The sequence below is a fragment of the Felis catus genome, chromosome E3 (assembly GCF_018350175.1).
Source record: "Felis catus isolate Fca126 chromosome E3, F.catus_Fca126_mat1.0, whole genome shotgun sequence".
In the NCBI taxonomy this organism is placed as follows: domain Eukaryota; kingdom Metazoa; phylum Chordata; class Mammalia; order Carnivora; family Felidae; genus Felis; species Felis catus.
This window is the reverse complement of record NC_058383.1, coordinates 5315114-5342509: the sequence shown is the minus strand read 5'-3', so window position 1 is coordinate 5342509 and position 27396 is coordinate 5315114. Positions and strand designations below refer to the sequence as shown.

The 27396-nt window shown below is 46.2% G+C and overlaps 1 protein-coding gene across 4 annotated transcripts; it reads right to left on the bottom strand.

Moving 5' to 3' along the window:
- Positions 1-939: 939 nt before the first annotated feature.
- PMS2 (PMS1 homolog 2, mismatch repair system component) lies at positions 940-27395 on the bottom strand. 4 transcript variants are annotated; one of them, XM_006941910.5, is made up of 15 exons: positions 27256-27395; positions 25258-25397; positions 24551-24637; positions 24041-24143; positions 23120-23303; positions 20192-20359; positions 19308-19405; positions 17499-17598; positions 16066-16150; positions 14790-14945; positions 11900-12785; positions 7348-7515; positions 4754-4854; positions 4377-4546; positions 940-1633 (listed from the first exon to the last, which is right to left on the bottom strand). In XM_006941910.5, the coding sequence occupies exons 1-15, from the start codon at positions 27276-27278 to the stop codon at positions 1490-1492; spliced, it is 2613 nt and encodes an 870-aa protein (XP_006941972.2). In that variant the 5' UTR covers positions 27279-27395; the 3' UTR covers positions 940-1489. The 4 variants fall into 4 exon arrangements, with proteins under 4 accessions (XP_006941972.2, XP_044904248.1, XP_006941974.2 ...); XM_045048313.1 differs by lacking the exon at positions 27256-27395 and having other exon boundaries at positions 25258-26595; XM_006941912.5 differs by lacking the exons at positions 25258-25397; positions 27256-27395 and adding an exon at positions 24743-25196.
- Position 27396: the final 1 nt, after the last annotated feature.

Genomic DNA, 27396 nt, shown 5'->3' with positions numbered 1-27396 from the left:
CATAACACAGGAATCCAGGCGGCTTCCACTGCCGTAAACAAATTACTCCAAACTTAGTGGCTTAAAACAACACGAGTTTATCATCTTACGATTTTAAGTTAGGAGTCCAGCAGGACTGGTTCCTTCGGTGGCTCCAGAGGAGAATCTCTTTGTTTTTCCAGTTTCTCGAGGCGGCCTTCCTACATCCTCGGTATCAGCTGAGAAAGGTTCTCCAATTTTGTTTTTTTTAACTTTTTTTTTTTTTTTTTTTTAATTTTTGGGACAGAGAGAGACAGAGCATGAACAGGGGAGGGGCAGAGAGAGAGGGAGACACAGAATCGGAAACAGGCTCCAGGCTCTGAGCCATCAGCCCAGAGCCTGACACGGGGCTCGAACTCACGGACCGCGAGATCGTGACCTGGCTGAAGTCGAACGCTTAACCGACTGCGCCACCCAGGTGCCCCAGGTTCTCCAATTTTTAAGTCACGGGGTAGATTGGGCCCACCCGGCCAATCCAGGATCGTGCCCCGCTTCGTGACCCTCCCCTCAACCACATCTTCAGAGCTCCTCTGGCCACTTGGGTCACGTATTTGAGGGCTCTCGGATTAGGACACAGCGGTCGGGGAAGGGGGGTTGCCTAAGACCCCCATTTGTAGAGTTCCTGCAACTATTAAATGAGATCCTGTAGGAGGGCACCACAGCATAGGCACTTAGGACAATAATTACTCGATTATTTCAATACGTCTAAGGAATTCTAAGTTTGCAAATAGAAGCTGAGTAGGGGGGGAGGCCACACTGGTCACTGTACAGCCCACAGCCGTCTGGGTCCACAGGGGCTTGCTTTCGTCTCCGGCAGGACGAGATTCCACGAAAAACTGACAACAGGGCTTCTGCCCTCAGGACCAGTAACGGGAACATCTTGCGATTCCCACCCCAAAAAACCACATCACGGCATTAAAGTTACAGAAAAGTCAATCTTTTATTTCCCCTTGCCTACGAACGTTTGCCGGGGAACATTTAAAAATAGTGACCCCAGGCCCCGCTTGGCCATTTTCCTCCAGCTGGGCAGAGAATCTCTCTTGGTTTTTTTTTTTTTTTTTTTTAATTTAATGTGCATTCGGGTGGACAACCCCGAACCCAAAAGGACCGTAATTTTATGAAATTAAACCATTATGAATTTAATCATACTACGGGCTGAAAGTTGCTGACTAAGATACCTCAGGCCACAGCAGCAGAGGCCCAGGTGGCTTTCGAAGCGTTCTTCCTGTTTCTGTAAGACATGCTCTTCTTGCCTGTACGTGCGCACACACGTTCTGGTGCGGGACAAAAGCCGGTGCAAGCACTGCTCCGCGTGGTTTGACAAGGTTTTCAAGATCATTTCTAGTGGATCTGGTCATTTCCTTTTTTTTCAAACAGGTTTATTTGGCAACAAGCTGACTCGTTAAAACCCTGCTTTTGAAAAGGAAAAATCTGCAATAAAACGTACAATTCTAGAAAGCGAGAGATGTTGTCACTTTTGAGAAATGAAATCCAGGTTGGCAATGTGTCTCATGGTCGGCCTTCCGTGGGGACAGTTCCAGGGGTGGTCCATCTCACCCATGTGGGTGATCAGTTTCTTCATCTCACTTGTGTTTAGGGCGGTTCCAATCATCACCTGAGTAGGAGACACAACGGTTCCAAGTTTTACAAAGGCTTTGGGTACAAGAGCACCTCTCCAGCAACATTCTTCTCTGGAACGAGGATGGACACGATGACTATTCAAAACAGCGGTCCCTGAAAAATCTTCCTCCGAGGAACCCTACCCGCTGATATCTCACCGCCCCCCCTCCGCTTTGTGAAATCCAGCCCTTCCGTGGCTCCTTTACGGCAACACACCTCTGTTACAGATGCTGACCACACCTGTCCAGGATGCAACCAGTCTCAGCGGCCCTCCCGCCGCCCAGACCTGTCACCTTGGCAATCACAGGGCCTCTGAAGACCTCCCCGCTTTCCCCCGCCACCTGTTCTCCACTCAGCGGCCAGTGATTCCTTTCAAGAGCTGTCAGATCACATTGCCAGCGCTCACTGCTCACCTGGGTAAAAGCCCACGTGCATTGGCGGATTTGGCCCCTCATTGGCCTTGTGCCCGCATCTGCTAGAGCGCATCCCTCCCTGCCCCTCTCCAGCACACCGGCACCCCCTTTCCTTTTTTAATTTTTTTAATGTTTCTATTTTATTTTTGAGAGGAAAGAGAGAGAGAGAGAGAGAGAGAGAGAGAGACAGTGTGAGCAGGGGAGGGGCAGAGAGAGAGGGAGACACAGAATCTGAAGCAGGATCCAGGCTCTGAGCTGTCAGCACAGAGCCTGACGCGGGGCTCGAACCCACAAACTGTGAGATCATGACCTCAGCCGAAGGGGGACGCTTAACCGACTGACTGAGCCACAGGCAGCCAAGGCACCTGCCCCTTTCCTCTCGCACAGGTGCACTACACAAGCACCTACCTTGGGACCTTGGTGCTGGCCATGCCTTCTGCCCGGGTCCTCCCTCCCCAGATACTGCCCGTCTCACTCGCCCTCCCTTCCGGCTCCTGTCCCTGCCTCCTCTTGATGAAACAGCACTCAGCTCATCTCTAGCTGAACTCTCCGTGGAGGTGAGCGGGCCCCCCAGCAAGCACTGGAAATCAGCGCCCCTGAGAAACCAGGAGAGGTGGTGTGAGACGACAAACCTGAGACGTGTGTCACCTTCCTTCTTCCTTGTGCCACGCATAGCCCCAGAGGCGGCATGCGTGGGGTGCTCCACCTCACTGGGGCGGACAGACCCCAGACAAGTCAACAGAGAAACAGGTGTCACCCAGGGAGGGTGGGGGGATGGCGCCCGGGAAAGCCCACTTCCGTGGGGGACCTGGGAGAGCCCAGGGCTGGAGGGAGTTGGGCGGGTGTGTGAAGGCGGCATGCGAGGCGGGCAAGCGCAAAGGGCTTCGGGTGGGAGGAAGGCTGGTGTGGCTGGGGACGTGGCCGTGGCCGTGTGGCAGGAGCCAAGCGAGCAGACGGGGCTGAGGGGCTGGCAGGGCATAGGCCCGTGGGGTGCGGCAGAGGATCACCCACAACGGTCGGCAGCTGTGCTGACGGGAGGAGGAAGAGCCACAGTGTGGCGGCCCCGCCAGAGTGGGGAGGGCAGGGCGGCCTGTGGCTCCCCAGGTCTGTGTGGCACCTTAAGGCGGGACACTCTAAACCGCCTGGCCACCGGCCCAGGCCAGTCTGCCCTGCCTCTTGCTCACCGACCCCGGGGTGGGGGCACCAACACTGTCTTCATCAAAGAAATACCTGTGGCCGGAAGTCAGATCCTCCCCTCACCCCTCCCCGAACTTCATCCAGTCCCCAGGCTGCACGGTGCCCCTGAACTTTGCTCCCCGACTGACATTTCCCCGAGCTCGGATTCATTAACCTGACCGTTTTCCAGACGCCTGCACTTACAAGCCTCATGGGGCCTCAAATACCACACGTCCAAATCAGCTTTTATGCCTCCCACCCCCCCAACTGCGAGCAAGCTGCTGCTTCCCCGCCGCCTTGTTCTGGAAGTTCGGGCGCCCCCACGGCAGCCTGCGCCTCAGCCCTTCCAGCCCTCCGCACGAGCTCCCCGGTTCCCACCGGGATCGCAAGACCCCATGTGGGTCCCGACGCTGCTCGGCTCACATCCGGGACCCCCTCCAGGACGGGCCGTCTCTGGCTTGGCTCACACGCTCCCCCCCGCCCCATCTGTGCACCTGCTGTTTCTTCTACTAGGAGAGCTCTTCCCCGAGGGGCTCCATGCCCCTTCCAGGCGTCAGCCCAGATGCGTCCTCCTCACATGGCCCTTCCCTGCCTCCCAATCTCAGCTGCTCGACCGGGAGCCGAGGCCACTCCCTGTCCCCATACTGTTTTAACTTCTTTTCTGGGCCTACTGGTATCAGAAGTTACTACTTGGACTTAAGTCTCTTCCTCCCCACGAAACCTTAAACTCCACAAAGAGGGGGGGACCTCATCTGCCTTGTCCCCTCTGTGTCCTGGGCGGCACCTGGGTGGAGCCTCTGATGAAGGAAGGGCATCCCGGCTGCTCCCAGGGGTCAGGTGATCCAGACGCACCTGCTTCGCTCTGACATCAGGCTGATGACCCACCACCGCCACCACCTCCAGGACAGGCTGAGCGGCGGCGGTGAAACGTCACAGCGATTACGGGTTAGAGGCCAGAGATGAGGCAGACTCGCCCAGCTCGCACATCACACTGGCAGAGAAGGATGTGGCCGTATTACACACGATGACCCGTGGCAGTCTCGGCCACAGTCGACGGCGCTGCCTGGTCAGCAGCTGGCCTGAGAACTCGTGCCACCACCGGCCCGAACAGACCCTCCGGGCCCTGGAAGAAGAGCGTTGTTTACTTACAGATTTTCGACAGGCTCTGGAGGCAAACATCTGTCTGACACGGGAAGGCCGACACATGACCCCAGGGCTGTCACTGAGCATGAAGATCAGTTCATCGATGTCCTGAGGTCCGAAGGTCCAGTTTTTACTGGTTGGCAAGGAAATCAACTTCGCCCTTTCAGTGACTGGAGCTGGAAGAATAAAATTCGGAGAAGAGTCCACGATTCGAAAAGTACGTTTCATTTGACGCCTGTGTGTAACAAACACTGAAACGCAGGGCAGAGGCAAAATCCTTTCTGGGGGAACCGTTTCCATCTCTGATAAAATATACTTATCTAGGGCAACTCAAAGACTGTTCCCGGCTCTGACAGGACAATCCCGTCACCGTCGTCACTCACCCCCTTCGTCGATAACAAAATCGAAGCCATTTTTTCTGAATATTTCCAGATTTTCTATTAGGATAGCTTCATTGACAGCAGTTAAGTTGAGAGTCTGGGGTCTGAAAAAACAGGGAAGAGATTCAAACCCAGTCTCGAAGTCAAACATTTAGCCGTAAAGCAGAAATGAAACAAAGCCAATACGTGCTTCTTTGAATTCCTTTCAAAAAGCCAGGTAAGTGACAACGCTTTGTTCAGCCGTGTGCCTTTCCTGTCACGTAACTGCCTGAGAATTTCCCGTTGATTTTCTTCTTCTTTTTTTTTTTAAGTTCAAATGACCACCAAAGCAGCTGGCTTTTCCTCAGCCTGCCACCCCATCCCAGTGACCCCACGTTTCTCTCAATCCGCTCCTTAAAGATAACAATACAACATAAAAACGCTATTTTTCCTTCCTGCGACTCAGACCATGTGAAAAGCTCGGCTGGGTCATCACAGGCATCGGAAAGCAGAACACAGAGCGTCTGTTTTGCTATCCCGCCCCTTCCGAGCCTGCATCATTGACCGCGCCATCTGTCCACGTAGCAATCTGTCCACCGGTCCTCCTGGTTCAGCGAGTGCTTAATCAGTCGGAACTGATAAGGGCAGGAGAAAGGATGGGCACGGAGTAAGAGACCAGTGGGGAAGAGGGACACTGAACAGGCAGTCACACAAACTGTAATTACAAAGTACGTTGCCAATCAGGAGGCAGAGGCGCCCAGCGCCATAAGAGCCAGGGCAAGTGAGATGGGCCTGGAGATAGGAGTCAAGGACGGTGTCCCTGAGGAAGGGACCTCTGAGCTGAGAGCTGGGGTGAGCGCCCATTATCAGCCAACGGATGGATGGGTGAGCACAGGGACAAGCATTCTAGGCAGGGACAAGTCTGTGCAAAGGCCCGAGGATGGCCCACTGATGTTCCCAGAGCCACATACAAAAGATCTACTTCATTCTCCTTAATGACCAGGGAGGAATTCATCAGGTCTGTCAACGGCCTGAGAAGGAGATGGCCAGGTGGCTCAAGCATGGAGAACCAAGAGGAAGGACCTAGGGAGGGCCAGACCACGCAGGGCCTGGTAGGAAAGGAAGGACCTGTGGTCTTTATCCTTGGAGCATGGGCCACCTGGGACCCCAAGTGATCTGTGACTACCTGGGGCAACCTGAAATGTCACAAGCGAGGCCCTATTTATGCAAAGTGGCTAAAAAATAAAAGACCTCTGTGAAAGAGGCAGGAAGAATCCAGTATGAGAAAGTAGCTTATTAAATGTCTTTACACTGGGCACCTGCGTGGCTCAGTCGGTCAAGTGTCCGACTTCGGCTCAGGTCATGAATTCACAGTTCATGAGGTCGAGCCCCACCTCGGGCTCTGTGCCGGCAGCTCGGAGCCTGGAGCCTGCTTCGGATTCTGTGTCTCCCTCTCTCTCTGCCCTTCCCCACTCACGTTCTGTCTCTCTCTCTCTCTCTCTCTCTCAAAAATAAACAAACGTTAAAAAAAACTAAAAAATAAATATCTTTTCCATTACCATTAATACCTACTGAAAGTAAGTGAATTCAACCATTCCACAGGAAAGAGACTACTCCGTAAACTCGGTGCTTTCTCCCAGCTGAGTGTTTGTTCGTGCCAGGATTTACTCCTACTGGGATCTCAGTGTATTTCTCTATGTCGCTGAACTTCCCAAATGAAAATCCATGACCTCTTCCTATCACTTGGCTTAAGAAAAGACTTCTGGTCTACATGATACACCATCCCACCACCTTGTAAAGCGGTCAGCCTAAAACAGGCGTTGGCAAAGGAGAGACAAATACCAAGCTCTGTGGTGACCAATCACTGAACTTGATCTATGCTAGCTGAGGACAGACAGACAGGCAGCGCCACCCTTCTGCACACCTAAGTTCTTTTTTTTTTTTTTAATTTTTTTTTTTCAACGTTTATTTATTTTTGGGACAGAGAGAGACAGAGCATGAACGGGGGAGGGGCAGAGAGAGAGGGAGACACAGAATCAGAAGCAGGCTCCAGGCTCCGAGCCATCAGCCCAGAGCCCGACGCGGGGCTCGAACTCACGGACCGCGAGATCGTGACCTGGCTGAAGTCGGACGCTTAACCGACTGCGCCACCCAGGCGCCCCTGGCACACCTAAGTTCTATGTGCTATAAACAGACACGTTACGTACTATAAACTGGCCTTCGTCAGACAGATTTTTCTGGCCAACCGGAAGAGGTAAAGGGCTTGATAAATAAAGAACATTAGCTGTGTGAACTTGGGAAAGTCACCTAACCTCTGCGTCCGGGAGCCTCCATTTTATCACCTGTGAAGTGCTGATGGTAACAGCAGCCACTTTGTAGGTTGGGGAAGACTAAATGAATTAACGCGTGCCAATGGTTTCAACAGTGCCTGGCACAGAGTAAGGACTCAAGAGATGGCAGTGACGACTGCTGTGTGACAAGCATAAAAATCGGCCACAGGGACGCTTGTGGCTAAAAAAGAGACACACACACACACACACACGTACGTATACGCTCTCGGGTCTTAAGCCTTAGGGGTGCAAGAACACTGAAGATTCTGAACACCAGAAAGAACTTACGCGATAAGCCTTTGACCCTGGAGGGCCGTGTGCTGCTGGAGCATCTCAAAGTTGTACTTCTCATCCGTGGCATGCTGGTCCACTATGAAGATATCTGCATTGAGTTTGGTGATTATAAATCCCAAGTTAAACTGACCAATGATCTCCATGTCTGCAAACATCGTTTTACTGCATGTGGAAAATGTTCGTTATGAGACATCGTGATTTTTAAAAGATTACTTTTCTGATTATAAAAGAGACTGTAACAGGAAAATGAACAATACAGAAACATAAACTAGAGAAAGTCCCTAATAATCCCGCTTTTAAAGGTAACATTAGTTATTCATTCGTTCATCCAGCTCCCCAGAGATGGCATCAGTAACTACTACCAAATGAACTACTGTTCATTTGGTATCTATGTTCCCCGACCTTTGTTTACATATTAAAAACAAAACAAAAAAAACCGGGCGTGCCTGGGTGGCTGGGTCACTTAAGCGTCCAACTCTTGATTTCGGCTCAGGTCATGATCTCAGGGTTCGTGAGTTCAAGACCCGCATCGGGCTCTGCGCTGACATTGTGGGGCCCGCTTTGGCATTCTGGGTCTCCCTCCCTCTGCCCCTCTCCCGCTTGCTCTCTCTCTCTCATAATAAATATTTAAAAAACCCAAAAAAACCCAAAAATGGAATCATAATTCTTCAGGCCGTTCTACGCCCCTCCCTTAACAAGGCATCTTCAGTGCTTTTTCAGACCCATTCATGTAGATCTCCTTCATTCTTTCTAGTGGCCGTACGGGAGCTCACTGCGAGCACGTACCATAACCTGTCCGACAAATCCTCTACTGAACGACTTTCAGGTGTTTTCATTTTGAGTAACGCAAACGACGCTGCAGCAAACGTTCATGGACAGAAATCCACTCTATTCTGGGGGTATTTCTGTACGATAAATCCCTAGATTTGTTAAGTGTGTAAAAGTGCCTTTTCACTAATCCTGGGTATCAATCCTTCTAACATCTGCCAAGCTCACGGACGGGTCCTTTGGTGGGTGGCTTCAAAATCCAATTCCATTCATGACTACATGCGTCAGTGCAGACAAGACAGATACCGCCACAGATCTTCACGTGAGAAAACGACATTGCCATTCTGTACCCCACACAACCAAATTTTGTGAAAATGGGTTTTCATGAGGATCAGCCCTGTGGTGCTCAGACGGGACTCGAGCTGAGACCTGAGACGGTCCTTTCTTTCTGCGAGTGCTCCAGAGCAGCGAGGAAGATCCCTTCCACACCAAAGCACCCACCTAGGCTCCCGTGGGACTTGCTTTGCTTGGAGCTCTGCCACAGTCAACCGCGGGTGATGGTCTGACAGCGACACCTCCGTGTGCCATGGATTACTAAGCTCCCATTCCCTATTGGCAAGGAGCTCACGCTGAGCTCAAGTCCAAGGTCAGGACCAAACGAATCCCCAAACCCTGTCTGTGAGGATGCGTCTCCTGGGACCATTCCCTGGTAGTAATTTCGTGTCAAGAGTCCAATCAAGACACAAAAACCACACCAGCGATTTGAACAGAGGAAATTCATAACCAGGTATGGTAAACTAGTAGAAGGTAATTAACTAGTTAGCTAAGAAACACAGGGGTAGCAAACAGAGTGAGCAACGCTGGGCCTCCTGCTGGCAGCTGCCTTGTAGGAGGAAAAGACCAGGGCAGCCAGAAGGAAGGAGAGGCCGGGCTCCGGTGCTTTCTCGCGGCGTCCCTCTACCGCCCCCTACTGACAAAGTCTAGAAGTGCACCAGCAGAGATGCTCACATGGTCCAGCCTCAGAGATTGCAAAGTAAGGAGCCTACAGTGGATTCCAACTGAGACGCAACACACCTGTAAGCAGCACCAACACCAAGTCCCTGGCTCTGGTTCCCCAGATAGAGTCCCCGTGGGAAGAACTTGTACCGGCCTGAAGACACAGGCATTCTGTCTCTGCAGGTGTATCTCCCACCGTAAACTTAAAAAGTAGCATCAGGCTCAAACAATGAAGAAGAAACAAAAGTGTACGACTTGCTCTCTTTGGTTATAACTCAAAATAGAAACACAAAAGCTGGTATATGCTACCACAGTATTTCAATTACTGCCTCATCTTCCGCTCCGGACATGTCTTGGGAAAATCATCGGCAGGACAGCTCAGAGCAAAAGGCGTTTCAGCAGCCGTGCACCGAAGGCCAGATGCCAATGCCAGGCCCACTGTAGATCAGCGTTTCTCAAAGGGAGCATTTGGGGTACCAAAAATGCAGATTCCTGGGCTCCACACCCACGATCTACCGCATCTACTGAAATAGAATCTCCAGAGGCTGACCACGGGTTCCGCTTTCTGAACAAGCATCCTAAGCGGTTCTTTTGTGTTCCCCAAATTCAAGAACTACCATAACATGGGATCGATGAATATTTGTTGAATTAAAATCACAGCTTTTAAAAATTACAGTTGATTTCACTTACTGAGAAGGCTAAAAGCATCCAGGGTCAGATGCCTGGGGGGGCTCAGTAGGTTGAGCGTCCGACTACTGATATCAGCTCAGGTCATGATCTGACGGTCTGTGAGATCGAGCCCCGAGTCAGACTCTGTGCTGAGCCTGGAGCCTGCTTGGAATTCTATCTCTTTCTCTCTTTCTGCCCCCTCCCCACCCTCCGTTCATGTGTGTGCGCTCTCTCTCTCTCTCTCTCTCTCTCTCAAAAAAAAAAAAAAAAAAAAAAAAAAGAACCCAAAGAGAAAGCATAATTACTTTGCCTTTTGGGCACCTTACAGGTCTTTCTCCATCAAGCACGTGTTCCATGATCGTGCATGTAAGCCAGGAGCCCAGCTCTTCACTGTGGCCCTGAGCGTTCACAGGCCCCAGACCCCACCCAAAGATGTTCACCCCCCCTTAATCACACACAATTTAAAGGAACTATTTCCTATGGTGCCTTAGTGGCTCAGTCAGGTAAGCATCCAACTAGTGATTTTCGATTCAGGCCATGATCTTCAGGCCCCGCAACAGGCTCCACACTATCAGTGCTTGGGACTCTCTCTCTCTCTCTCTCTCTGCTCCTCCCCTACTTGTGCTCTCTTTCTCTGTCTCTCAAAATAAGTAAACTTTTGGAAAAAATAAATAAATGAACTATTTCCTAAAAACCTTTCCCAGTGTTAGGCACCATGAATATCAAGGGAATTATCTAACGTAACGCTTGCTGTTGAAGAACTGATTATCAAAATCAGGCAAAGCCTGTGCAGTCCAAACCAAAAGTGCCATAAAATTTCAACGTAATTACTGGTGCTCTGTATATAGGACACAGCACATTTCAGTATCTACTGAGACAAAACCTATACAATGCTTTAAAAAGATCAAAGTTAAGGGGCGCCTGGGTGGCTCAGTCGGTTGAGCCTCCGACTTCGGCTCAGGTCAGGATCTCACAAACTGTGAGTTCGAGCCCTGTGTCAGGCTCTGTGCTGACAGCTCAGAGCCTGGAGCCTGTTTCAGATTCTGTGTCTCCCTCTCTCTGCCCCTTCCCCGCTCATGCTCTGTCTCTGTCTCTCAAAAATGAATAAACATTAAAAAAATTTAAAAGAAAATCAAAGTTAAATATTTCAAGAGAAGTCATCGTTTTTAGAAGTTACAATGTTGTACGTGATTACTGTCAAGAAAGTGGTGGTGACCAGTGTTTTCTGTTATCAGTATTAACAGTGTTCTTGAAATTGACTCTCTTTTTTCCTTAACCTTACCCTACACAATCTTCTAGAAATCGCAAGTTTGATAATAAATTATAATTTTTCCTAATATGCATTAAAATGAATCATGGGACGGGTCCCTAGGTGGCTCAGTCAGTTAAGCGTCCAACTTCAGCTCAGGTCACGATCTCACGGTTCGTGGGTTTGAGCCCCATGTCGGGCTCTGTGCTGACAGCTCAGAGCCTGGAGCCTGCTTCAGATTCTGGGTCCCCCTCTCTGGCCCTCCCCTGCTCGTACTCTGTGTCTCTCTCTCTCAAAAATAAATAAACATTAAAAAAATTTTTTTTTAATGAATCATGGGAAATAGTAATGTCCACTAAAACCTTCATGGATTCAGGGCAGGGAGGAGTCACTGTGAAACCTTGGGGAAGAGGAATGAGATCGGGGTTGAGGAGGCCCTGATTAATTTGAACTAAATGGACAGGATGTGCTAAGAAAATCTAAGGAAACAATTCTTGAAAGGTTTCACGGAGAAAGAGCTCTTTAAAGAAAGTTAATTTGATGCATAGAAGGGGCAATGAAAACGTAGCGAGTGGAAACAGCATCACCAAGGATGCACCACCGGTAGGGCTAATGAGCAATCCGGTGAGTGGAAACAGACTCCCAAATTAGAATCTTCGAGGAGCACAGAGAAGGCAGAGAGAAAGGGGGACCGGGAGAGGGGGAGACAGAAGCTTGGGCAAGTGTGACATCAGGAGATGTCACGTCTGTGGTGCAGAGAAGGCCCCCAGGGAGGACCGTCCTGACAGCCAGAGGAGCAAAACCAGGGCCTGGAAGGACCAGCCTCGTCCCCTCCCGGCAGCTCACCCTATGAAAGAACGTTACCTTATCTCCTTTCTCAGTTCATCTTCGGCGGCTTGGTTTTCTCCGGGGCAGATCTTTGCCCTGAACTTCCTGTAATTCTGTTCGCCTTCTTGTGGCCTTTCTTGGTGACGTAACTGCTTTATTCGTGCCGCTAAAGACTGCATGGAAAAGGCCAGGGGCACTACTTTCTTACTGATTTTAACAGCCACGTCGACCTGAGACGCTGATGTGTTCTTCGCAATCACCAACCCTTGGGGAACGTCAGGATTCAAAGGAATGCCATCTTTTTTGAAACGCCGTGTGCTTGGGGAGGATGCATCTACGGGCGGAGGCGAGACCCTACGCTGACGTCCACCGTCCTCGTGACTGGAACCGCGCTCCGTGTCTGCAGGGCGACGGTCAAGTTCAGGCAACTTCTCAGAAGCTTCCACGTTTCCCTGTGAAAACCTGTCCTCAGGGGAGTTTGCTGCACAGACACCACCGGACCGACCGCCCGTTGCTGGGGCGCCGGGCCCTTCCCGCGGGCCGGCCGAAGTGCGGCTGTGCCCCGAGTCCTGCTCCGTCTCCGCTCCGTCCCTGCGGTCACAGGGGCCCCCGCGCGAACGCATTGCCTCCCCGCCAGGGCCGGACGAGCCTGTGCCCGAGGCGCACTTCTGGAAACACGGGGAGTCTGGAGCTCCAGAACACTGGACGTGTCTCTTCTGTCTCGGAGAAATCCGTCTCGGTTCGGTGGTGTTCGGGCCCTGAGACTTGGTCTCTGTCGTGTGCCGAAGAGAAAAGGTCTCTCTCAGTCTGGAAATGGTCACTGCCCTCTTCGCTTCTCCTCCAGTCCTTAACGAAGCGGGATCATCCTGTTTTTCTGGTACGGGCTTCTCCATTTCTGCCGAATGCTTTTTTATTAAGTTACCTGAGTAGATAGGAGCAGAGGAGAGTATCAGGGGCTGCACTGAAGTGGAGAAAGAGCTGGGGACACCTGGGGGACTCAGTCAGTGAAGCGTCCGACTTCGGCCCAGGTCATTATCTCGCAGTCCGTGAGTTCAAGCCCCGCGTCGGGCTCTGTGCTGACAGCTCAGAGCCTAGAGCCTGTTCCGGATTCTGTGTCTCCCTCTTTCTCTGACCCTCCCCTGTTCACGCTCGCTCGCTCTCTGTCTCAAAAATAAAAATTAAAAAATTAAAAAAAAAAAAGAACTACAACGGAATGCCACACAGCAACGAGAACAAATGAATGAGTTGCCATGTGACATGGACAGATCCCACAAGGTAATGAAAGAAAGAAGACGCAAAAAAGCAGAAATCAAAAGCAGATAAAATGAATCTGTGGTGTCAGAAGTGAGGAAGGTGGTTACCACGGGGGGGGGTCGGCGCAAGCAGAAGGGGTAGCAGGGTGGTTCTACGGCTGCCATCTCTTGACCTCAGGGCTGATACACTCGTGTTTGTTTGTTTTCAATACAATGGCCGAAAGGGGCATCGGTTCAACTGGGCTTCGAGAGGCACCGGTATTTTGAGCAGTTTCTCCTTAGAGGGTAGCGTCTGGCGAAGCGTGTCTGTGAGTGGCCCCCTCCACAGAGATGTATATACCGCGGAGCAGCCTCCACTCCATCCCCGTGCACATCCACATCCACGCCACCCCACGCCGAGGACGGCCAGGGCTCACGGGCGCCCACCGCGTCCAAAGCGAAGCTCTGCCACTCTACTGCCCGGATTTCTGCGCTCCTGTTCCACTCCACCCCTCGGGAGCTTCGCCTCCACCTTATGCCCTGATTATCAAAACCAGAGCCTGCTTGCCCTCTTCCAAATCAACCTCTCCCCACCCCTGGGGTGTAAGGAACGTTAGGACAGAGCGGCTCAGGATCCCTGCCAACACCGCCCCCCCCCCACTGCCAATCCCCTTCCAGCTCCTCCTCGCACCCTCAGCTCACAAAGTCATCCCACAACCTCTCCTCTCACTGGGAGCCACACCCGTCTGTCACCTTAGCCTTCTGCCACACTCTAGTTTCAGCTTCCTCAGCAGCTCTGGTCTTCCCCCCTCGGAAGACGCACTGATGGGCGCCCACCATCTCTGCACATACAGACATGGAGATCAGGGCAGGCTGGCCGACAGAAGACAGTGTAGACCCCGAGGAGATGTGGTCATGGGGGGCGGGGGTAATGGCCAACTCTTCCCTCTGCCAAAGAAGGCGGCTGGAGCTCAACGCTGGGCCCCCTCCCAGAAGTCCCAGCTGCTCTTGGTTTGGATAAAAAAGAAGAAAACCGCTTAAATATCTGATCACATAGGGCCAGGCGATAAAATAATGACTGTACCTATCACTACTACACATCCTGAATCAGCTTTGTGGTGACGCTCATTCCCATACGCCACTCAGCGAAGAAGGCACAGGGGTGACGGGTGGGAAAAGGGCAGCGCGAGGGCCCCCAGAAATTCCCCACTCTGTAAAGAAATGAGAAAAATGGGCAAAAATGGTCAGAATCGACTTTTTCAGAACTCTGGAAATTAACAAAAGGTTTGCAGCCATCAGGAGTGTTTATTAAAGGAAAACGGTTGAGTCCCGGTAAGAACACATCCCTGGATGTGCCAAATGTGCCTTCCATTTCTCTTGCTACCCGATTTCCTTACATCTGCAGCTCTACACTGCCTAGTGTGACACATCCTCTCAGAGATTTTGGGGGCGCCTGGGCGGCTCAGTCGTTTGAGTGTCCAAATCTTGAATTCAGCTCGGGTCATGATCTCACGGTTCATGAGATGGAGCCCCACACTGGGCTTCATGCTATCAGTGCAGACCCTGCCTGAGATTCTCTCTTCTAAATAAAAATTAAATAAAAAATTTTTAAAAATTTTTTAAAATTTAAAAAAATTAAAAAAAAAAGGATACTGAGTTTCAGAAGCTGTCCATATACCTGTGTATTTTCTTACCTTCAATACCCAACAACGGCTGCTGACTGACATTAAGTTTGTTGAGATCACCATCAAACATTCCTATCAAAGATGTTTTTAAAACTGCCAACAAAAGCTTCTCCTCTTGCAGTAAAATTTGCCTCTTGTCGGGAGTAACATTGACGTCAACACATTCTAAGGCCAAAAAAAAAAAAAAAAAAAGACACTTATGTTTAAAATCACCTTTAACAGAAATTTCCCCATCTATTTTATTCTCTTGCGCTTACCAAAAGTACTGTTAAAAACACAGCGGTGTCCGGACTAATATTCATAAACTGTAAAATCAGCACTTTCAGAGAAACAAGGAAAAGATGAACCGTTTATTAAACGGATAGAATATGCAAGTATCTGAACAGTTAATTTGCAAAAATAAAGAAAGAGCAAATAGAGAAAGAGAAACATAGAAGATCGCACACCAAAATAAGGTCCTTCTAGTATCGCCCACTGAGTTTGGTTAAAAATGACACTACCCAATACACGGCTCTAGATGTGTAAATGAGTACAGCCCGATCCTAGTCATGGACACACTAATTCTAGTACTAGGAATGTATCTTAAAGAAATTACCAATGATATAGGTAACAATTTAATATAAGGATAGTATTTAAATTTCTAAAAACTGAAGACAGCTAAATTAAGGCTAAGAATTTAAAAAGTTTAAGATACATCTGTACCTTGGAATATAATGAGTACAGATGTTAAAATCATGTTTCTGAATAATTTTTAGGACATGGAAAAAAAAAAAACCATTTATGTCAAAGGATAAAGAGCTTGATACAAACTTACCCAAACTTATTTTCTCCCTTTTATAAAGGATATGAGTAGGGATATATATATAGCATTACGTATTTTAAGGCGTGCACATATTTCTAAGCACCTAGGAAAAAATCCTAGATAACAATAAACCAGAATTTTCCCAATCAGAAGAAAAATAGCATTATTTTTAAAATCAGGGGGAACATTTGGTTTGCTTTCTCCCTTATGTGCCATGAAAAAGTCCTATTTTTCTAATAATACCGTTAACCTGGTCTCAAGCAGAAAGCAAGAAAGCCTGTATAAAAAATAAAAGTCTATACAATATAATTAAAAGTCTGTAAACAAAAAATACACTGCCATTAATCGTTGCCACAAAAATCCTTTCTGGTCATATCATGGCTTTCATTTTTTCTTATGATTTCATATGAAATCATATCATGATTTCATTTTTTTCTTTTAGGGGTAAGTCACCAACGTGACGGAAAGCTCAGTGGAACTTACCTGAATCAACAGAAATGTTAAGAACAACAAATGGGTACTGATGGCGATTATACATATGATAGACCTCGTTCACAAGTCTGGAAACCTACGTACAAAACAAAGGTTAAAAAAGAACAAACATTCCTGTGTGTCCCCCAACACGCTGCTCTAATCAGCCACTACGCGGCTATATCTTAACAGATTGACTGAGGTAGAGCGGGGCCTGCAATAAACTACATGTATTTAAAGTATACAGTTTGAGGGGTGCCTGGGTGGCTCAGTCGGTTAAGCATCCGACTTCCGCCCAGGTCACGATCTCAGGGTTGGTGAGTTCAAGCCCCGCATCAGGCTCACTGCTATCAGCATGAAGCTGGCTTCAGATCCTCTCTCTCCCTCTTTCTCTGCCCCTCCCTGACTTGCATGCACACGCTGTCTCCCTCTCTCTCTCAAAAATAAACACTTAAAAAAATGTTTAAAAAATAAACTATACAGTTTGACAAGTTTACAATCAAGATCAGTAAGATTATAATCAAGATAATCAATATATCTATCCATTGCCCAAAAAAGTTTCCTCATGCCCCTCAAAGGGATATTTTTAGTCATCAATCCCTAAACCTGAATCTTTTTCCAATCCAAAGCTGCTTTTGAAGACATGTCAAAAGATGTAGGTGCGGCCTATTTATTTATCTGTTTATTATGTTATTTTAACTTCAGTGCCAACATGCTGCAGGTGCAATTTTTTTTTTTTAATTTTTTTTTTCAACGTTTATTTTTTGGGGACAGAGAGAGACAGAGCATGAACGGGGGAGGGGCAGAGAGAGAGGGAGACACAGAATCGGAAACAGGCTCCAGGCTCTGAGCCATCAGCCCAGAGCCCGACGCGGGGCTCGAACTCACGGACCGCGAGATCGTGACCTGGCTGAAGTCGGACGCTTAACCGACTGCGCCACCCAGGCGCCCCTGCAGGTGCAATTTAAATGCTCACTAAACACACTCCAACGTACAGAGAAATGTATTTATGTGATTCTGTAATATCATTGTTAAAAGTGTTGGAGATAAACTATAAAACTGCACCATGCACAATACTGAACCATATCCAACAGACAGAAGTCACTTTCAAGTAACACAAGAAAACAGAATCCATGACCGAGGTACAATATTGCTGAAAATGCAAAATCAAAACCGAAACACTAAAACCCTATCAAGATGACCAGTCTAGGGGCGCCTGGGTGGCTTAGTCAGTTGGGCGTCTGTCTGACTCTTGATTTTGGCTCAGGTCATGATCCCAGAGACGTGGGATTGAGCCTCGTATCAGGCTCTGTGCTGACAAGGGCTGAGCCTGCTGGGATTCTCTCTCTCTCCACCCCCTCCGTCGCTCCCCTGTTTGTGTTCTCTCAGTTTCTCTCAAAAAAACCAAAAAACAAAAAACAACCATAAAAAAAAAAAAAAAATACCTTTGCCGGGTCACAAGGCCGCCGATTGATAAAGAAAAACTGTCTGTCTGTGGAGCTTCTTCCAACACCATGAGCACAGTGAGAAATGAAACCAGAGATGCTGTACAATGTTCACACGGTAAGGACAGGATTCCAGAATGGAAACAGTAACATGTCAGAGGGCACATTCATAAAGTAAAAACGAAATAAAATATAACCCCTGGTCACACACTGATAAGTATTAATATTTCAGTTGATGCGTGTCCGTGTTCCACTCTGATAAATCATAAAAAGGACACAGACCTTCTGGCATGTTCTACAGCTCCTACGGTCAATGAATCCACCACAGGAAATGCAGTGGGTTCAAAACAGATTTGCTTCAGCTCTTCTCTCACTTGCCCTATTAAATTCTTGGCCTCTATGCAAGGAAGGAGTCTCACCCAAAACTCACATTCTAGAATCTTCAAGCTGTCCCCACCAGCTGCCCAGGGAGCTCAACTACTTGTATTCAGGATTTCTGCGCGCACTCCCTGCCCTTTTAGAATGTGTTCTCCTTGGGGCGCCTGGGTGGCTCGGTGGGTTAAGCGTCTCTTGATTTCAGCTCAGGTCAAGAGCTCGTGGTTAGTGGGTTCAAGCCCTGCATCGGGCTCTGCACTGAGTGCGGAGCCTGCTTGGGATTCAATGTCTCCCTCTCTCTCTCTCTCTGCCCCTTCCCCATTCACTTTCTTGGTCTCTCTAAATAAACTTCAAAAAAATTTTTAAAGTAAAAAAAGAAAAGAAAAAAAAAGACAAGACAATCTGTTCTCCATCAGCAAACTCCTATCTCCTAAGGTATTGTTAAAGAGCTTCCTCAGGGCACCCGATGGCTCAGTCAGTTGAGCACCTAACTCTTGATTTAGGCTCCAGTCATGATCCCAGGGTTGCAGGATGGAGCCCCGACTCAGGCTCTGCGCTGGGGCGCTGTGCTCTCTCCCTCAGCCCCTCACCCCAACTCACTCACTCTCTCTCTCTAAAATAAAAAAAAATTACAGTGCTCCCTCTGCCTGTGATCTACCCGGGGTATGTGCACTCTGCACTCTGTAAGAATGGTGTGCACACAAAAGAAATGAATCTCTGCATGTGAGCCAGAGGCCAGTAGACAGTGAGCAGGCGTGGGCCATCACAAGGCCAATCCCAAGTAGGGGCAACGCCAATTTTTCTTACCCTGAGAGTAGTGACAGTGGACAAGATATTGGGTAAGGCATGAATGAAAGGAAACGCTATTCCGCTCTGTCAAATCCCCGTAAGGCAAAACATATATGTAAATTAAAAATTATTTTAATTTGTCACTAAGCAGTTTCCTTACTACAAAGGTTTCAATAGGAAATCAATAGGAAACCAAAGAATTCAATAGGAAATCCCCTCAAGTGCACCAGGGACCCAGGATATTGAACGAATTAAGTAACGGACCCCTTTATAAAAATTCTCTTTCTCGGCAATAATAATGCCTATAACTTTACAACGAATATAAAAACTATAAACCTTAAAATCACGATCTTTAAAAACAAAAGCCTCCAGGGGCACCTGGGTGCCTCAGTTGGTTGGTTGAGTGTCTGACTCTTGATTTCGGCTCAGGTCGTGATCCTCATGGGTTCATGAGTTCGAGCCCTGCTTCAGACTTCGCGCTGACAGCACAGAGCCTGCTGGGGATTCCCTCTCTCTCTCTCTCTCTCTTTCTGCCCCTCCCCTGCTTGTGCTATCTCTCTCTCAAAACAAATACATACATACATACATACAAAAAAACCCAGACAAAATGTCTGATTGTAATTTTCCCGGCAGCAATCTACTCACCGAAACAGAGTCTGCAAAGCATCACCGTGGCTCAGCCCGTACTCTTCACACACAGAGTCACTAGGGGGCAGTTGAACAAAAGGAATGAGGCTTTGCAGCTAAAAGAGACAAGACTCACAGTTAATTCCTAACAAAATTAGGAGGAACCTAATTTCAGAAAGGAAGGGTTTTGTGTGTTTGCTTTTCCTGGTCAGGCCACTCAGAGTAAGAGCACAAGGAATCTCGGTGGCTGAGTCTGGCAGCTATCATAACTGAAATTTTGATTTTTTTATCAGAAGGATGGACCACTTGAGCGCATACTTATCCATAATCAATACATTGCCCACAACACCCTTTTTCAGATGCAGAGTAAAAGGAGGGTTTTATTCTTTGGAAGAATAAAATAAAAAAATCTTTCAGCTCTCAGCATTAACTCGTGTGGTAAGTACCTAATTAAGAAATCAATTACTGGGGGCTCCTGGCTGGCTCAGTCGACAGAGCAGTCGACTCTTGATCTCAGGGTTTTAAGTTCGAGTCCCACGTTGGGGATAAAGCTTACTTAAAAATAAAAATCTTTAGGGGTGCCTGGGTGGTTCAGTCAGTTAAGCGCCCCTCTTGATTTCAGCTCAGGTCATGATCTCATGGTCGTGGGATCGAGCCCCATGTCAGGCTCAGTGCTGAGTGTAGAGCCTGCTTAAGAGTCTCTTTCTCTCTACCTCTGCTCTCCGCCCCCCATCTGTCTCTCTCTCTCTTTAAAAAAATAAAAAATAAAATAAAATAAAAATCCTAAAAATAAAAAAAAATCAATTATTGGATTTCCTTCTCCCGTCTTTGGAAAGGACAAGAGAAACCTGCCATAATTACTAGAGGAATAAAATGTTTTTTAAATAACTGGCCACCACTACCTGTTTCTGCCCAAACACAGATCCAATATTTTCCTTTATGCTGGAGCTTCCGCTTGTGCAAACCACAGGCTGGCGTTTTCCTTGTCCAACCTGATTGCTGCAACTTACACGGATGCCTGCTGCAATGATACAGTATGCTTGTAAGACCTGGACCATTCTGCCATACTCCTGTTTAAAAAACACAAATACGAGACTCGACGTTACTTTAATCCTACAAAAACTACATGGTTCAAGTTAAAACATCCAACTCAAGGTTCTCGTATCGGCGCACAAAGAAGAAAAACTGTTCCCGACAGAAGGAGCTGTGAATACCTTTATGCATGTAAACCTTTGTATTCAACGTATACCCTCACACGTAGTATAAGAGAGAGCTCAAGAGGCTTAGGTTCCTAACCACACTTCTCTTGTGTCCACGATGTCCACGCCCACTGCTATAAAAATCAAAAAGTGCATTCCACTGGACCTGGTAATCCTTCCTTTATAAATTTATCCTTGTAGAATGACTGGCACAAATAATCAAAGATATATTACAAAAATGTTCACTGAAACAATCTGTAATTGTGAAAAATAGTTTATTTAAAAGTTATTTCATCAGACAATTCATCAATTCGGTCAAACTTTTTTTTTTCTCATTAAAAAATGTTTTTAGGTTTATTTTTTGAGAGAGAGAGAGAGAAAGAGAGGGAGAGAAAGAAAGAGAGAGAGAGAGAGAGAGAGAGAGAGAAAATCCCAATCAGGCTCCACACCATCAGTGCAGAGCCCAATGCAGGGCTTGAACTCACAAACTGTGAGATCATGACCTGAGCTGAAACCAAGAGTCAGATGTTTAACTGACTAAGCCACCCAGGTGCCCCTGTAATCGTGAAAAATTAAAAAGAACCTAAGCTACCATCAACAAGGAGTTAATAAATTATGGTATATCCATATAATGGCAGAATTATAGAGAATAAAGTAACAAGTCAGCCAAAAAAGATACACGATCAAAGAAGATACCTACGACATACTATAGAAATGGTCAAGTTATAGAACCGTAACGTATAATGTGATCCTAATTGTTAAGAAAAAAAATAAAACGTATGCATTAAAAAAATAAATAAATAAAAACCTTTACAAAAGAAAATCAAAGATCGGATTTTATTCTCCATTCTATGGAATAAAGGTTCCACCTGTATATCAGTCTAAAGGATATACACCAAACTCTGGGAGGCAGACCGACACAATCTCAACTTTCTACTACATATAATCCTGTATTACTTACATCTTTATATTCTGTATTGTTTCCTTTCATTATATTAATTTATCTTGAATTTTTTTTCTCAAGATTTGTAAATACATGAAATTAAAAGGAGCCTGGAAACACATATATCACACTATTAACAAGGGTCTTTTCCAGCAAGTAGAAGTTCTTTATTCCTATAGTTTTTGAGGCACTGATTTTTTTTACCATGAGATATAAAAAATGAATAATAATTTTTTTCTATACAAAAAAATTTTAATTTTTTTTGTTTTTAAAATTTTCTTAATGTTTATTTATTTTTGAGAGAGAAAGAGAGGACGAGTGGGGTAGGGGCAGAGAGAGAGGGAGACACAGAATCCGAAGCAGGCTCCAGGCTCTGAGCTGTCAGCACAGAAACTGATGTGGGGCTCAAACTCATGAACTGAGAGATCATGACCCGAGCCAAAGTCAGATGCTTAAACAACTGAACCGCCCAGGCACCCCAAAATTTTTAATTTTTAAATAAAAATGAAAAAACGGTTTTATCCACAGTAAATATACATTCTTGTAAAATTTGCACTATAACTTGTGCAAATTGCTGTACAAGAAAGTGTTTAGCTGCATCCGTTTAAATAACTTTTTGATTATAAAAAGATAGATACACAAAAGAGAAAAGTGCAAGGAAGACAGCAAAAAGCACCTGTGATCGCACATGCATCAATAACCACTGGTAACAATCACATGTCTTCCCTTCCAGCCTTCTTCCTATGCATATTTCGGCTAACTGCTTTGCTTTTACAAAACTAGATGATCACATGTATATACGCAGACACACATAAATACACATATGCACAGTTTAGAACTGCTTTCTTTTTGATGTTTATTTATTTTTGAAAGAGAGAGCAGAGCGAGAGAGCAAGCAAGTGGGGGAGCGGCAAAGAGAGGCAGACACACAGAATCCGCAGTAGGCTCCAGGCTCTGAGCTGTCGGCACAGAGCCCGACGCGGGGCTCAAACTTATGGGCCTTGAATTTATGGGCTGTGAGATCATGACCTGAGCCGAAGTCGGACGCCTAACCCATTGAACCACCCAGGTGCCCCTAGAACGGCTTTTTAAGCACAACTGATATATTTATTTCATTTCCATTCAAATTCATAAAAGTTGTAACACTTCATTTTTCAGGAAACCAAGAAAAACATCCTTTTAAAAACTACAGACAGAATGAAAAAGGTTACTTCTTAAAGAATTCATTCCCATGTTAGAACACCTAATAAATATGATTTAATGACTTTTTTTTTTTTCCCAAGAAAAAAAGAGAGGATACCTCAACCTCAAGCTCAGTCTTCGTTCAGGAAAAGACAAACTAAGCACGCCCCAAAAAATTCAGGGAAGAGAATCATCTGAAGAGTTAATTTCAGTGCACATTAGTGCGGTAGATCTCTCACTACATGTGTATCAATGCTCTCAGAGGCTGGCGTTCTGAATTTACGGTACATTTTTCTTTTTTTAATGTTCATCTATCTTTGAGAGAAAGAGAAAGAGAGCGCGAACAAGGGAGGGGCAGAGAGACAGGGAGACACAAAGCAGGCTCCAGGCTCCAAGCTGTCAGCACAGAGCTTGACTTGGGGCTCGAACTCATGAACCGCGCGAGTGTGACCTGAGCCCAAGTCAGACACTTAACCGACTGAGCCACCCAGATGCCCCTAACGTACCTTTTTAATATTCCTTTGAAACTCTTTATGGCGCACAGGGAGTGTATAAAATAGCTGCTGCACACTGACCGTTGTCCCTCTGGGTCGTGGGTGGGGGGTTTTCTGGACGATTTTCCCATTGTGATCAAACACAAGCCGAGTCCCGACCTTCGCGGATGCGTGGCAGGTAGAAATAGTCACATCGCTGTGAGAGAGAGCAGGTGCGACACGGTCAGACACTGACAGGTGCTGGACATCACATGCTCATTCTCCCACTTCTGTTCTCTAAAACCTCTCCTGAAAAAATGCTGATCCCTCTGAGATAGTCGAGAAAGTTTATATGGGTGAGGGGTCATCATAGAATCTAAATCTTGGAGCCTACTAGTAAGACAGAGAGTTCTATAAATGCTTTGTTTTGATGAAAGCTTTGATACTTGTTTTTATGGTTAAACGGCAAAATAAAAGGTCTCACAGCTTACATATTAACAAATAAAGATTTATTTCTCAGTTTTATTCCTACTGGTTTAACAAAACTTTTAACAAGGATCCAAAAAATATTATAGTTCCAATGCGTAAGTAATTATTCATAAAAACCTAGACTCTGTTATATACGATAAGCATTTCGGTTAAAGTTTTTCCTAAACACTGAAATAAATCAAAACCAACACATCTGTAACTTATTATCTACGTGCCATTTTAAAATTGAGAAGTTACTGCTTTAACAAGGGTAATAATTCTTTTACAATACTATTTCATTACATTGCTTACATTTCGGAAGTATTACTACTTAGACTGGCAGTAAGATAAAACAGAATGTGGAAGTTTGAAGTTGAGACACTCAGCATGGAGAAGTATAAACAACAATGATTCTAACCCCACGTTTTCAGGTTCAGAGAGATTTTCGTAAGGGGTCAAGTTAGTGGATAAAAATATTGTTATCACCTCAGTGCACAAAGTGAACTCAGAGCTTCCCCCCGAAAGCCAAAAGTTTCCACCTGAGTTAGGTCACCAAAGTCTTGAATCTTAGAAGTGTGATGTTTCAGAGCTGAAAGAGAGGTACACAGTAAGATCAAAAATATTTCAAGGGGATATACCCCTGAATAAATACCACACCTACCAAAGCAACTGGTTTTAAAAAGCTGTTTTTGTGTTTCCTAAGACAGTGTTACTCAAAGTTTGGAAACATTTTGCTCAAATATTTAAAATAGGACTAGAGGCACCTGGGTGCTTGTCCGTTAAGCATCAAACTCCAGCTCAGGTCATGATCTCACATCTCGTGAGTTCGAGCCCTGCGTCGGGCTCTGTGTTGACAGCTCGGAGCCAGGAGCCTGCTTTGATTCTGTGTCTCCCTCTCTCTCTCTGCCCCTCCCCACTCGTACTCTGTCTCTCTCTCAAAACATAAGTAAAACACTAAAAAAAAAAAAAAAAAAAGATTAGAAAAACTCCACTTACTTAAGCCTTCAAAGTTTTCTTCTTCTACCCCACATCCATTGTCTGAAACTTCAATGAGATCCACCCCATAGTCTTTGAGCCTTAGATCTAAAAAGTTTAACAAATTAATTTATTTGATCCATGTAAAAAAGCCTTTATACTCACATTACTTATAACTTATGTAATACAAATTAGAATCATAATTACACTTACTTAAATGTACTACTGTCATTTTGTGTATTTCATTTTCTTTAAAAGGACTTCTTGGCAATTTACTAATCCAGATAAAATAGTTTTCTCTTTTCTCTCTTTCCTTCCTTTGTACCTTTCTTTCAAAAGGATAATTTCAAGAGTCATTACGGAAAAAAGGCTCTGCAGTCAGACTTCCTGGAATCACATTTTCCTAAGCTCTATGACCTCAAAGTAAATTCCCGTGCCTTCATTTTCTGTTCTATAAAATGAATATAGTAGTGATAATAATTCCTATCTCATACGGTTATTCGGCAGATTAGAAACAGCTGTGTGGCACTAGTAAGAGCACAATAAAAGTTAACTGCTTTTGTTATTACTACCTACCTAGGCACATAAAAGATGCTAAATTTAAGTTTAAAACATAGTAATTTCTCAGCATATCAACATCTGGTTGTCTTATTACAATCACAAATGTTTCTTGAATAATACAGTATAAACTGATTATTTCCTGTGGCTTAAAACTCTTCTAAACTTACCAATATTAGTGGCACCGGCATCCACACTATTTTCTACCAACTCCTTCACAGCAGTACTGAGACTCAGTACTACTTGTCCAGAACAAATCTGATGGACTGACCTCCGATCGATAGGCTTGATGGCCTTAGCAAGTTCTGTACTAAAGACACCAGTTACAAGAAACAAAGCAAGTATGCATTTATGTATTTTCATCCTGGCTTTAACTGCGGGAAATGATTCATCTCTGTTAATAGTCAATGTATCTAACATGTTCATTTATTATATTAACATATCCCTTGAGCATATTCTTAAATATAAATGTTGTTCTACGATCCTTACACATTTGTCAAAAAATCTGGATACTTCAAATGTAATGGGTATTTAGAAATTTATTACACTAGGATCTACACGGAGGAGACACATGTACCCTTAAACCTACAGGTCAATAATCTTTGGCAACAATGGGATCTTCTTCCAAAAAGTGAAAACAACATTTCTCACACGATTTGAAAAACCACAAGTATGGTGGGAAATACACAGCGTTTATGTTAAAATCAAAACCATCTTAGAAACTGGGTACTGGTTCTATTACTACTCCCAAAGAAGCCTTTGAATCTCCCAATCCAGGCTGCTGGCTGCTGCCTTAGCAAAGACTCTCCCAAAGCTCTTGCTATACCTGCTTTAAGAGTTTCCCAACCAATCTGTTTCCACTTTCTCCCATCTCCAATCCACCTTCCATGAAACCATCAGTTTAAAAATCATTAATCTGGCCAAATAATTTCTCTGCTGAAAAATCTACTACTGTTGGGGCACCTGGCTGGCTCAGTCGGAGGTGCATGGGACTTCTGATCTTGTGGTCCTGGGTTCAAGTCCCACCTTGGGCATACAGATTGCTAAAAAAAAATACATAAACTTTAGGAAAAAAATTTTTTGAAAAATCTACTAGCGTCCCACTGTCTCCTATATTAAGTTTAAAATCTCGTCCTAACTGGACCCCAGTCTACTTTTCTCTCATTCTCTCCAATCCTCTCCCTTCACCAACTCCCTTACATTCTAGTAATAGCAAACTGTTTCCTGAATATCACAAGCTGTTTTAGACACACATACAAATCTTTTGGTCTAGACTGCTCCCCTCTTCCTCCTCTGCCTGGCAAACTCCTGTCATCCCAAGAACGTATTCCTTATGTTCGTTGATTTAGCAATTTCTTGTAAGCAGTTTAATTGATAATGTGCATGTAACAGAACCCAGAAGCCTCCATGGGAGAGAAATCTTTGGGTCTTCTCCCACAGCATCTAACACACAGCAGACCTTCGATAAACTCTTATAAGATAAAGGGAACAAACATCTTTACTCTTCATTCTACCTTGAAAAAAATTTCGCTCAGGTTTCTCTTAAATGTGGAAACTGCAGATGACAATATAAAATGGAAAGAAGTATCTCTTAAACTTATTTATTTGGCAACACACCATAGGCTAACAAGTCCACTTCTGATATTTATTTTGAGGACTGGGGATGAAACATTTAAACACAGACCGCGAATCTGGGTTCAGGAAGCTGACCCTGAATTCAACAGTGCTAGCTGAAGATTCGCCGCTCTGAACTGCATGCAGTTTACTAACCAACAATGACATACTCGAAGAGATACAAAAGTTCTGCATTTTCAAAAACGGTGCGGCTATGCAAATTAGCATTTGCCTTGAAGCCTCCCCAAAATAACCTCAATTTTCAAAAAAAAGAGAAGAAAGAAACCAGGCAGAGAAAAAATGAATTCAGTCTCCAGGCACTTCGTGCTCCGGCTTCCAGTCCATGGACGTGTGGCGGCGTCCGAGCAGAGTCTGCAGGGAGCCGACCGGATGCTCCCGCCGAGCCCGAAAGGCAGCAGGTAGGGGGGCTCGCTCCGAGGCCTCCGCGCCGGCTCGCCCAACGCTGCGTCCTCCTTCCATTCCATTCCAGGAATCTGGAACGCCGTGGACCTCAGGGAGAGCGACCGCGAGGGGACACTGCAAGCACCTCTCACCTTGGCCCTTCGGCTAGCTCCATGGATCCAGAAAGTGACCCACCTCCGGGACTCGGGACAGTTCCCGCCGCCGCCGCTCCCACGGAGGCTCGGCCTCCCGGCTGCCCATTGGCCGCTTCCGACACTGTGTCCCGCCCCTTC